The 12,877-nt window shown below is 45.8% G+C and overlaps 1 protein-coding gene across 1 annotated transcript; it reads left to right on the forward strand.

Moving 5' to 3' along the window:
* Nucleotides 1-405: 405 nt before the first annotated feature.
* Nucleotides 406-5,116, forward strand: CIART (circadian associated repressor of transcription). Its single transcript, XM_053590763.1, is given in 7 exon segments — nucleotides 406-954; nucleotides 1,541-1,951; nucleotides 2,133-2,208; nucleotides 2,443-2,521; nucleotides 2,914-3,025; nucleotides 4,475-4,801; nucleotides 4,803-5,116. Coding segments are annotated over 6 exon segments (1,152 nt in total). The 5' UTR covers nucleotides 406-954; nucleotides 1,541-1,594; the 3' UTR covers nucleotides 5,004-5,116.
* The last annotated feature ends 7,761 nt before the right edge of the window (nucleotides 5,117-12,877 follow it).

Here is a 12,877-nt window from a genome sequence, read left to right on the forward strand (position 1 = left end):
AGTTTCAGGCGTAAGGCTGGAAGAACCCGGACAGAAAAGTCAGGAACAACTGAGTTCCTTTGACCTCTAGAGCCGTGGTGGGCTGGCATCTGAGGTGGTAACGTGCGTGGTAGGTTATGTAATAAAAGGGCTGAAGGAGCCGCCCCAGCGGGAGCCTGAGAGAGGACACAGGGTTCTCTACCAGTCGCGCTCCCCGCCCTCCTCACCCAGCAGGGCAGGAGGCACCCAACTTGGAGGAGAGAGAAGAGAGTAGAGGGAAACAGAGACCGAGGAGTCACGAGGGCTGGGCTGCCGTGAAAGGGAGGAGATACACAGCGTCACACACCCATTCTTCTATACACGTTGCAGACACAAGTCGCTTATGGTTTACATGTGCTGCGCTCGTGAGCGCTGGGGGGCGGGGTGTTAGAGGGGGAAAAAGGATTGGCTCCAAAGGCGGAAGAGGAGGAAAAAGGATTGGCTCCAAAGGCGGAAGAGGGGGGTGGGTCCCAGGTCCCAGGTCCAGAGGCTCGGACCTCCAGTCCCACATGACGCCGCGCGGCTCTGGTGCATCATCATTCTAGTTAAGGCCCGCCCTTTCCCCCCCCTCCCTCCTTTTCCACTCTTTTTCCATCCTCCACCTTTTCTCATCACCGGGTCCTCTCCGGGAGCCGCATGTAGGGGCGGAGCACGGAATGCTTCCCTTCCAGCCAATCATAACCTGGCTGCCTCTCTATTGGCTGAGCCCCTTTGTACTGTAGCAAATAGATTGTGAATTTTGGGAACAAGAGTCACGTGTTACAGGCTAGCCAACCAATGAGGGCGCGAGAGCTGTGTACGCAGGGGGAGGCACGTGCCGAGCCGCACGTGTCTGGGGGAAGGGGCGGGACCCGCCGAGGGAGAAGCGGAGGTGGATAGCCGGGAGAGACTGAGACCGAGCTGGAGGCAGAGGCTAGGCTGAACCGACGGGCGCAGGTAAAGAGGACGAAACGAGCTACTAGGGAGGCCTGGACATAGCGAGGGAGGGTTTAGGGACTGAACCCAGATATTGGTGTTCGGAGGGATCCCATCACGTGTCAGGAGTGAACTGACACTGGCGAAGGGATCTTGGTCTTAAAAAATTGGGAAAAGGGCAGGAAGCCAGTTTCTGGGGGTGTTTACCGGAGGAGGGGATTATTAGGCGGGTTTAGGTGTCCAGATTTACTGCTTGCCCGTGGCGTGGCCTCAGGTGGAAAAGCATGATGCGGTATCAGGTTGGGGAGCAACCCAAGTGAACTACGGGGCAGAGGGAAAGGTATCATTCCAGTCAGGTATTTACTCTGAATGGAGGGAAGAAAAGAACAGAGGTTGTGTCGGGCGAAAGCTCTCCGCGGAAGCCAGAGAGGCAGTCCCAGTTTCTCAATGGGCGGGGGTGGGGGAGATGACTTTCTTTGTTGTCTCTGAGACAGGTAATACTGGGGAGAAGAAGAAGAGGTATTATCTCGTACAGTATACCCCAGTCTCCATTTTCTAGTCCTTATGCTCCGATTTCAAATTATCTCGCTTTGTTGTTCTGTTGCAGGTTCCTATCTTTGGGTGCTCCAGGAGCTGCTTTCCAGCCCCTGCTTCTGGACCTATGGATTCTCCATGTAGCGTTTCTTCCTATTCCTCCTACTCTCTTTCTTCTTCTTTTTCCACCTCCCCAGCGAACAGTGATTTTGGCTTCCCCTCCAAAAGTGAGAGGGAGGACAATGGACCCAAGCCAAATACTTTTGGGCAGAGGGGAGGTTCACGGCCCAGCCCAGGTCCTATCCGCAGCAGGCATCGATCCAAGCTTTCCAGTAACCAACATACAGCGTCTCACCCGGAACCGCGGGGCTTGGCTTCTCCTATGGCAGGATCTGGGGTCAAAAGATCAAGAGATGGTGAATTGGAGACCAGTCTGAACATTCAGGGTTGTACCACAGAAGGAGACCTGCTATTTGCTCAAAAGGTAAGAGAATGCAGGACAGAGAGGACACAAATGGAGTGGTTTAGTGCTCAGCTGGTTGATACGGTACCTATTGGTACCTATGAGGACAGTATTGGCCCCCAGATTTGGAGATGGTGGAAGAATTACTGGTAGTGTGAGTAATTCTTGGTCTTCTTATACCCTTTTCCTTGTTTTTCTACAGTGTAAAGAACTCCAAGGATACATAACCCCTCTCACAGACCTACTAAATAGGCTGAAGATGGGTCGTTTTGAGAGAGGTAATTTTCTGATTAGTTATATTTGTTTGGGTTAGGTTTATTTTTCTTTCTTTTCCTTCCTATTGAATATGTATTTCACCTAAGTTTTCATTTGGGGCCCAGATTATTCTTAGTTTGCATCTATGATTTAAATTCTTATGTGAGTCCATTTTAATCCTCCCCGCCCTTGTCTTTCCTTTGCCTAACTACATACTTGAATCTCAATCCTTGATCTATCTTTCTTCCTGACCCCAGGATTGAGCAGTTTCCAGCAGAGTGTGGCAATGGACAGGATCCAGCGTATTGTAGGTGTTTTACAGAAGCCATATATGGGGTAAGTCTCCCTAGTTCTTTTCCCCCCAAGAGAAAAGGCACCCTACCCACCTGTGGCTCAGTGGGTAGGGCGCCGGCCCCTAATACCAAGGGTGGCGCGTTCGAACCCAGCCCCAGACAGCTAAAACAGCAGTGGCAACTGTAAAAAATAGCCGGGCGTTGTGGCAGGTGCCTGTAGTCCCAGCTACTTAGGAGGCCCAGGCAAGAGAATTGCTTAAGCCCAAGAGTTGGAGGTTGCTGTAAGTTGTGATGCCAGGGTACTCTACCAAGGACTACAGAGTGAGACTGTCTCAAAAAAAAAAAAAAAAAAGAGAGAGAGAGAGATCTCTTGTTTCTTTGTTTTGTTTCCTTTGTCATATGTAATGGCTTTTTTAAATAATGTCTTTCTCACAGGGAACGTTATCTGGGAACCTTGCTACAGGTAGAAGGGATGTTAAAGACTTGGTTTCCTCATATAGCTTCCCAGAAATCATTGCTGAATCGCAGCAGGCATGAGCTGACCAAGGTAAGAACTTGAAAACTTAGGTGAATGTTGGGAAAATAACCAAGGAAATGAAACGCACATGAAAAATTGGGCCCCCCCCTTTTATTTTCTCCTGGGTCTGTTCCTTGAGTTCTGTGCAAGGAAGGGAATGCCTAAACATTCCTGCATTGCCTTGATTTTTAGCTGTTCTTCTATTTTGTTTGGATCACTGGTAAGAACTCTAGGAAGTTTAATACTATTCCTTGTGTTGCAGCTTATCTGCTTTCTGTATAGATACAGAAGGCTTTTTACTTGGGTAAATGATTCATGCAGGACGATGCCTCAGCTTCTGTCTACAAATCCTTTCTTCCCTTCCTCCCCCAAGCCTTTCCCCTTACCCTCTTTTCACTCTTGGCCAAGTATCCTAACACCAAAGTTTATGGAAACCTAGTCTACACTGGGTTTCAAGGACTGGTCATAAAAGGCACCTCATTGGGAGAAGGGGTACCTCCCCATGGGGTACCCAGAGTGGGGAGTATCTGGTGTAGGAATCACCCCTATTTTATGTGCCTTCAAATAAAAAGGTATTTTTAGAAGTCATTCAAATGATCAGAGGGGAGACTTTTCTGAATAATTTATTTCCCTTGTTTTCTTTTTTTTTTTGAGACAATCTCACTACGTCACCCTCAATAGAGTGCCATGGTGTCACAGCTCATAGCAACCTCAAACTCTTGGCTTAAGCTATTCTTTTGTCTCATCCTCCCAAGTAGCTGGGACTACAGGCACCCACCACAATGCCCGGCTATTTTTTGGTTGCAGTTGTCAATGGTGTTCAGCAGGCCCGGGCCGGCTGGAACCCGCCACCTTCGGTGTATGTGGCCAGTGCCCTACTCACTGAGCTATGGGCGCTGAGCCTATTTTCCTTGTTTTCCGTAAACCATGGTTATTATAGATGTGAGACTAATTGGTTAAAAAAGTAAGCAAGATACTGGTTGCATATTAATTTACTCATAGAACTCAACATAGAAAATTAGAATTTAAAATACACAAATTGGGAAATGATAATTCTGATTAAAAATAGACTTTTTTAGATTTTTTTTTTTTTTTTTTGTAGAGACAGAGTCTCACTTTATCGCCCTCAGTAGAGTGCCGTGGTGTCACACAGCTCACAACAACTTACAACTCCTGGGCCAGGCTATTCTCTTGCCTCAGCCTCCAGAGTAGCTGGGACTACAGGTGCCCACCACAATGCCCGGCTATTTTTTGTTGCAGTTTGGCTGGGGCTGGGTTTGAACTCCCCACCCTCGGGATATGGGGCTGGCCCTAAAGTATAATTTCATTACTAAAAATGTTTACTTAATCATGAACATATCTGTTGTATAAAACAAGGTATGTTGGTTTTATGTTGGGAACTGAGTTCCCAAAGAAAGCAAAGGTTTAAGTAACCTGCTTTCTCCACTTTTTTTTTCCCCTAATTTCTCCCCTCCCTAGCATTTTCCAAGCCACCTCAGTGATGCAGCTGCTTTCTCTCCTGTATCTTCCATGGAAAAGATGGACCAGTCACAGCTCGGACATGTAGTTTTGAAACCAGAGCAGCCCTGTCACCTCACAGATTGGCCAGCTCTGAACCTTACCTGGATCCATACCACTCCAATTTGCAACCCCCCTCTCAGTTCCCCAGGTACCATCTCATTTAGCCATGGTCCTTTAGGCACTGGAACCAGCATTGGCATCATCTTTTTTCTCCAGCATGGAGTGCAGCCTTTCACCCATTCTACCCTGACCATTCCAGTTCTGCCTACTACAGCGTCTCCTGTCCATCTCTGGTGATCCTAAGAAACTATATAGAGAAGGTCCTCGTTGCTACAGTTTGCCAGTAACTCTGCCATCAGACCGGAGCTGTCCCCTTTTCCCTCCCAGTCTACCCATCATGGCAAGAGAGATGACTGTAGGACACCTAGAGCAACAGATGAGAAGCAGTCCTCCAGTTGCTCCAGATGCCCATCTTCTCAACCCCTAACCCAGGCCATGCAACTGTCCTCTGTGGTTTCTAGTATGTGTATGTATTTTTACTTTTAATGTGTGCACTTGTGTTAAGAGAATATAAATCCTTTGTAATTAAAGAATTTTTTTAACCGAAACAGTTTGCTGATGGGAAATTGAACACTATGCCTCAAATATCAATCTTTATTCTCTGAGCTACAGAAAAGAAGAAAGGGGATGGGAATGTTTGTGAACAGAAGTGCCACCAAGTAAGAGTCTGGGTGAGACAATATAAGTCCTGTGGGAGAGGAAACGGGAACACCTTTGGGGTAGTTACAGGGTTCAGTAGAGACTAGTACCTTTCCCTTTGCCTCTTGCACCCTTGTAATCTTCCAGCTGGCCCAGACTAGCAGGTTCTTCTGCCCTGGAATGACTCTGATGAAAGCTATTGATGCTTGTGGATAAATGCATATGTAACCTGCTGCCAGAGGAGAGACACAAAGGCCAAAATAGCCACTGTGGTTGCCAGTTTGGAAAAGGGAAAAGATTCCCTAGAATTTTCAAAGTCGAAAGACTATTGAGACACTGGGCTTCGTTCTTAATTAAAAAACTGCTGCTAGGCCTGGTGTAGTAGCTCATGCCTGTAATCCTAGCACTTGGGAAGCCAAGGCAGGTGGATTGCCTGAGCTCACTGGTTTGAGACCAGCCTCAGCCAGAATGAGACCCCATTTATAAAAATAGCCAGGCATGGGGCGGCGCCTGTGACTTAAAGGAGTAGGGTACCAGCCCCATATACCAGAGGGGGTAGGTTCAAACTTGGCCCCTGTCAAAAACTGCAAAAAAAAAAGTGAGGCGTTGTGGTGGGCACCTGTAGTCCCAGCTACTTGGGAGGATGAGGCAAGAGAATCATTTACACCCAAAAAGAGTTTGAGGTTGCTGTGAGCTATGACGTCAAAGTGCTCAACCGAGGGTGACAAAAGTAAGATCATCTCAAAAAAAAAAAAAAAAGCTGCTGCTAGATAATGTTAAAATAAGGAAGGCTACTCGGTATTATAAGAAGGCAAAAATAAAGCCCATGCTTGTAGCTCTACCCTTCTATGTGTGTTACTCTCTTGCTGATTTGTCCCACTTTTCACCAAAGCCAATTTCCTCTCCCATCCTAAGCCTTTGTAGAGTATGAGGCTATTTAGTCGTTATTTATTGGCTCCTAAACATGTTTCTCATAGCTACTTACACATCTCTTCCCCCATTTCTCAAGTCTTCTGTGCTCAGTGAATAATTGCCTCCCTTTGTTTCAGAGAATATGACTTTTCCAAGGTAACCTTCTCCATTTGGGCTTGTGATTACTTTCCACCTCGAGAACTTCACTATACCATATATCCCCATTAGCTACTGGAATTTGTTCCTCATAGTGATTATTTCTTCTATAAGTATTATCAGATTCCCCACCTTTTTTTTTTTTTTTTGTAGAGACAGAGTCTCACTTTATAGCCCTCGGTAGAGTGCCATGGCATCACACAGCTCACAGCAACCTCCAACTCCTGGGCTTCAGCAATTCTCTTGCCTCAGCCTCCCGAGTAGCTGGGACTACAGGCGCCCGCCACAACGCCCAGCTATTTTTTGGTTGCAGTTAAGCGGGGGCCGGGTTTGAACCCGCCACCCTCGGTATATGGGGCCGGCGCCTTTACCGACTGAGCCACAGGCGCTGCCCGATTCCCCACCTTAAAAGCATCTCTTGAGCCTGATTGTCCTCTTTCTCTTCTCTAATTTTGTTTTTCTCCATAAATTTTTTTTTTTTTTTTTTTTGAGACAGAGCCTCAAGCTATTGCCCTTGGTAGAATGCTGTGGCATCACAGCTCACAGCAACCTCAAACTCCTGGGCTTAAGCGATTCTCTTGCCTTTGCCTCCCAAGTAGCTGGGACTACAGGTGCCTGCCACAATGCCCAGCTATTTTTTTGGTTGTAGTTGTCGTCGTCGTTTGGCAGGCCTGGGCTGGATTCGAACCTGCCAGCTCTGGTGTATGTGGCTGGCGCCTTAGCTGCTTGAGCTACAAGAGCCAAGCCTCTCCATAATTCTTGACAACGTAGTCTGATGTTACTCTTTCTGATTCCTTTTTATAAATACTCAATCCTTAACCCCTGGCAGCCCAACTTCCACTGCTTTCACTTGGTTGCACATTTCAAAAAGACTGATATACTCACAGAATCGGTATTGGGGTATAATTTCCACCTGATAATCAACAGCTAAACATTTTACAAAGAGTATGTGCTTCATGCTTTTTGTATCATTTGATACTTTTGGTCTTGCCTATGATAGCATGCTATCCTAATCCTCCTCTTAGACCTATCTGGCAGCAACTTCTAGGTCTCTCAGCAGTTCCACTTTCACTACCTCCAGAGGTATTCCCCTGTGTGAGTGCCCCCCTAGGCTCAGGCCTTGGCCCTTTCCTCTGACTATATATATATATATATATATATATGACTATATATATATATATATATATTTTTTTTTTTTTTTTTTTTTTTTACTGTTGGGGAATCATTGAGGGTACAATGAGCCAGGTTATACCACTTGTGTTTGCTGGGTGAAGTCTCTCTATTTTTTCTTTTCTTTTTTTTTGAGATGGAGTCTCACTATGTCACCCTCAGTAGAGTGCTGTGGTGTCACAGCTCAAAGCAACCTCAAACTCCTGGGCCCAAGCCATTCTCCTGCCCCAGCCTCACAAGTAGCTGGGACTACAGCAACCGCCACAAACACTGAACTATTTTTTTGGTTATAGTTGTCGTTGTTTGGCAGGCCCGGGTTGGGCTTGAACCCGCTAGCTCTGATGTATGTAGCTGGCACCCTAACTACTGAGCTACAGGTGCTGCCTGAAGTCCCTCTATTAATAATGGCCCACCCCTAAGTGGTGTGTCACACACTGTGCCCCCCCTTCCCCTTTCTCCCTTCTCTGACCACATTATTTCACTTAAAAATTTTATCTTTTTTGGCTTGGCACCTGTAGCTCAGTGGCTGGGGCGCCAGCCACACCAGAGCTGGCAGGTTCAAACCTAGCCCAGGCCTGCCAAACAATGACAACTGCAACTAAAAAAATAGCTGGGCGTTTTTGCGGGTGCCTGTAGTCCAAGCTACTTGAGAGGCTGAGGCAAGAGAATCACTTAAGCCTAAGAGTTTGAGGTTGCTGTGAGCTCATGACACTCTACCCAGGGTGACAGCTTAAGACTGTCTCAAAAAAAAAATTTTTTTTTATCTTTTTTCATGGCTTTAATTATTGCTTCAATTTAGAAGACCATAAAGCTTCATTTTTAATCCCAACCTTTCCTCTGAGATGGGATAGTGAATGTTTAAATTTCTATTGGACAGTTCTATTTACATATTGCTGACACTTAAAAATTACTGAAAATTGGGCGGCGCCTGTGGCTCAGCGGGTAGGGCGCCGGTCCCACATGCCGGAGGTGGCGAGTTCAAACCCAGCCCTGGCCAAATTAAAAAAAAAAAAAAAAAAAAAAATTACTGAAAATTTGGGCGGGGCCTGTGACTCAAAGGAGTAGGGCGCCAGCCCCATATGCCGGAGGTGGCGGGTTCAAACCCAGCCCTGGCCAAAAACTGTAAAAAAAAATTACTGATAATTTCATTACTTTAGAGCCAAGATACACCATTTGTATATCTCATTCAACCTAACCTCGTTTTATAAATAAGGAATATGCAGGATGGAACTCTTGGTTTCCAGTCTGGTGCATCTTCCAGGGGTCACCAAACTTCCTTTACATATGTCTTTCTTTTTGCAGTCTCCTCTTCTGTTAGTGCTACTTATGGTGCCATCATTTTTCCAGATAACTGGGCTTAAAACTTGGTGCCACTTGGTCATCATCAGTTCTTTTTCTTTTTCTTTCTTTTTTTTTTTTGCAGTTTTGGCCGGGGCCAGGCTTGAACCTGCCACCTCCGGTATACAGAGCCGGTACCCTACTCCTTGAGCCACAGGCACCACCCATATCAATTCCTTTTTATTCTTTATTTGGGATGTCTTTTTAAAATCTGTTTCTTCCTATCCATTCCATTGTCACCACTCTGATCCATACTTTTATTATAGCAATGATCTCTCTTACCTCTAATTCCTTCTCACTAACAACCAGATTAATTTTCCTAGAACAGGGCTTTGTATGTCATTCCCTGTTCAAATCTTTCAGTGGCTCCCCAATACTTTGAGAAGAAAGTCCAAAATCTTTAGTCAAATTCTCTATTTCTTCCTCTGTTCCCCTGCATAGTCCTTCTGTTGCAGTTTTTTATTAACCCCTAAACACTGTACACCTTTTTGCCTCTAAGCTCTTCTTCACACTATTCATCTTGCCTAGCTTTTCCTGCTTCTGTTATTTAAATCCAACCCTCTTTCAATGACTAACTCAAGTCCATCCTTACCATTCTTTCTGTTCGACATGATATGTATGCTCAGTGTTTGGCCCTTTACTCCATCAAATGGGATCGTGTGCATAAACAACTAGTACAGGATTTGGTATACAGTAGGCTCTCAAAAATATTACTTTCCTCCTTCTTTTCTTTCAAAGTATCTTTATATTTTATCCCATGATATATTTTGTGAGACTCACATGACAGATGATAACTCCATTTTAGAAAGGAGGAAATGGAGTTTAAGTCTGGCAAGGGCCAAATAGGAAATATCTTAGTGTATATCTCTGTTGTAACAACTCAATTCCACCATTGTGGCCCATCGGCAACATGCCTAATACATAAACCAATGAATATGGCTGGGTTCCAATAGTTTTATTTACAAAAGCAGAGGTGGGGCTGGATCTGAACTGCAAGTGGTAATGTGCAGACCTCTGGTTTCATGTAATTTGTCTAATGAGTATCAGAATTGGTATATTGGAAGTCAGACTTCCTGACTTCTAATCCAGTCACTTTCCACTATATTATGCTGTAGCCTATATAATTTCTTTTGAATTTATTATATACTACCTTGTTTTACTGCATAATGTTATCTTTGCATAATGTGTTCTAGTGGTCCAACTGGCATTGGTATCAGCAGTACCTTAGACAAAGCAGGCGTTCAGGGTGGCACCTGTACTCAGTGGGTAAGGGCACTGGCCCCATATACAGAGGGTGGCAGATTCAAACTTGGCCCTAGCCAAACTGCAACAAAAAATAGCTGAGCAGGCACCTGTAGTCCCAGCTACTCGGGAGGCTGAGGCAAGAGACTCGCCTAAGCCCAGGAGTTGGAGGTGGTTGTGAGCTGTGACACCACAGCACTCTACTGAGGGCAATAAAGTGAGACTCGTGGCTCTAAAAAAAAAAAGGCAGGCATTTGGCTCAGCGCCTGTGGCTCAAGCGGCTAAGGCACCAGTCACATACACTCGAGCTGGCAGGTTTAAATCCAGCCTGGGCCTCCCAAACAACAATGATGGCTGCAACCAAAATATAGCCAGGCATTGTGGTGGGCACCTGTAGTCCCAACTACTTGGGAGGCTGAGGCAGGAGAATCACTTGAGCCCAGGAGTTGGCAGTTGCTGTGAGCTGTGATGCCATAGCACTCTACTCAGGGTGACAGCTTGAGGCTCTGTCTCAAAAAGAAAAAAAAAGCAGGCATTCAATAAAAATTTGTTGATAAGATTGATGATGTCCCAGTCTAGTGGCCTTTTGGTACTTTGAACCTACTTACTACAAAACAGGCTTAAATTTTTGTGCAACAACTAGTGTGTGTGTGTGTTGTTTGCGCTCTAGAAGAGGTACATTTTTCCTACAGCCATTAGATCTGAACTTAAGTGAATAACCATATGTGGATATGTAGAAGTAAGAGTACGAATAAAAGGATGGTTGTCCCCACAGTGAAGAAAAAATTAAAAAGGAGGCTGGGCATGGTGCCTCATGCCTGTAATCCTAGCACTCTGGGAGGCGGAGTAGGGAGAATTGCTTGAATTCAAGAGTCTGAGACCAGTAAGACCTGTCTCTACTAAAAATAGAAAAATTAGGCTCAGCGGCCACCAGCACATAGACCAAGGCTGGCAGATTTGAACCCAGCCCAGGTCAGGTAAACAACAATGACAACTGCAACAAAAAATAGCTGGGCGTTGTGGTGGGCACCTGTAGCCCCAGCTACTTGGGAGGCTGAGGCAAGAGAATCACTTAAGCCCAAGAGTTTGAGGTTGCTGTGAGCCGCGACACCACAGCACTCTATCCAGGGTGACATAGTGAAAGCCTGTCTCAAAATAAATGAATAAATAAATAAATAAAATAAAAATAGAAAATTTAGCCAGGCATGGTGTTGGGCACCTGTAGTTTCTACGCAGGAGGCTGAGGCGGGAGGATCACTTGGGTTCAGGGAGTTTAAAGTTGCTGTGAACCTGGGCCGTGCCTGTGGCTCAAAGGGGTGGGGCACCGGCACCATATGCCAGAGGTGGTGGGTTCAAACCCAGCCCTGGCCAAAAACTGCAAAAAAAAGTTGCTGTGAACTAGGCTAATTCTGTAACAGTGTAGCCTGGGCAAAAAAGCAAGACTCTCATAAATTAAATAAATAAATAAATAAATAGGGCGGCTCCTGTGGCTCAAGGAGTAGGGCGCCGGTCCCATATGCCGGAGGTGATGGGTTCAAACCCAGCCCCGGCCAAAAATAAATATAAAATAAAAAGGAAGGACAGGCACAGTGGCTCACTCCTGTAATTCTAGCACTCTAGGAGTCTGAGGTGGGTGTATTGCTTGAGCTCATAGGTTCGAGATCAGCCTGAACAAATGTGATACCCTGTCTCTACTAAAAATGCCAAACAACAACAACAACAAAAAAAAATCTGAGGCAAGAGGATCATTTAAGGCCAAGAGTTGAAGGTTGCTGAGAGCTATGATGATGCCATGGCACTCTACCCAGAGTGACAGCTTGAGACTGTCTAAATACATATGAAAAGTAAAAAGGAAATATTTCCACCAGTTCTTACTAGCAGGCAAATGGCATAGAAGCTGGTATAAAAGAGGCTTTGATTTTGAATCCTGCAGCTGTTTCCCTCCCCCCCCCCCTTTTGATATAAGGTCTCACTCTATGTCCCTGGGCTAGAGTGCTGAGGCCTCATCACAGCTCACAGGAACCTCAAACTCCCAGGTTCAAGCGATCCACCTACATAGCTTGTGTGCCACTACCCCAGCTAAGTTTTCTGTTTTTTGTAGAGACCTGGTCTCTCTCTCTTGCTCAGGCTAGTCACGAACTTTCTGGTCTCAAGTGAGTGGGCCTGTCTGGGCCTCCTGAAGCGCTAAGTCAGGCTATGTAGCACCTGGCCTTCCATATCTTTATTTAGGGATTTTTACTTTATTTAGTGAAATGCCTGGAAAGATGATTTAGGAAACTTACAGTATGTACATGATGTTTCCTTGCCTTACTTTTTTGGGGAGGTTCGGTGGGGGTTGAGAACAACAGTCTTAACTCTGTTGCCCCAGCCTATAATGCCATCAGCCTAGCTCACAGCATCCTCAAACTCCTGGGCTCAAGTTATCCTTCTGCCTCAGCCTCCTGAGTAGCTGGACTACAGGCTCCTGCCACCACCTGCTAATTTTTCTGTTTTTAGTAGAGACGGGTCTGGGTCTTGCTCAGGGTGGTCTCTAATTCCCAAGTTAAAGCAATCCACCTGCTTCAGCTCCCCAGAGTGCTAGGATTACAGCATGAGCCACTGCATCCGCCCCTTTTCTTAAGTTTTTAAGCAGGGGATGGATGGATGGATGTGAAACTGTTTTTTGTTCAGAGAGGCCAGAGTCCGTCCTTTCTGAAAACAGGAAGCTTCCCGTATTTCTCTCATTTTCCATCTAGAAACAGAAATGGCTTAAATATCTACTAGGGGTTAGGTTTGAGGGGTGTGAAAATGGGCTGATCTTCTCAGGGGCGGAGGGACTATGGCTCCATGAGAAAGCGAGGAACC

The sequence above is a fragment of the Nycticebus coucang genome, chromosome 5 (assembly GCF_027406575.1).
Source record: "Nycticebus coucang isolate mNycCou1 chromosome 5, mNycCou1.pri, whole genome shotgun sequence".
NCBI classification, from domain to species: domain Eukaryota; kingdom Metazoa; phylum Chordata; class Mammalia; order Primates; family Lorisidae; genus Nycticebus; species Nycticebus coucang.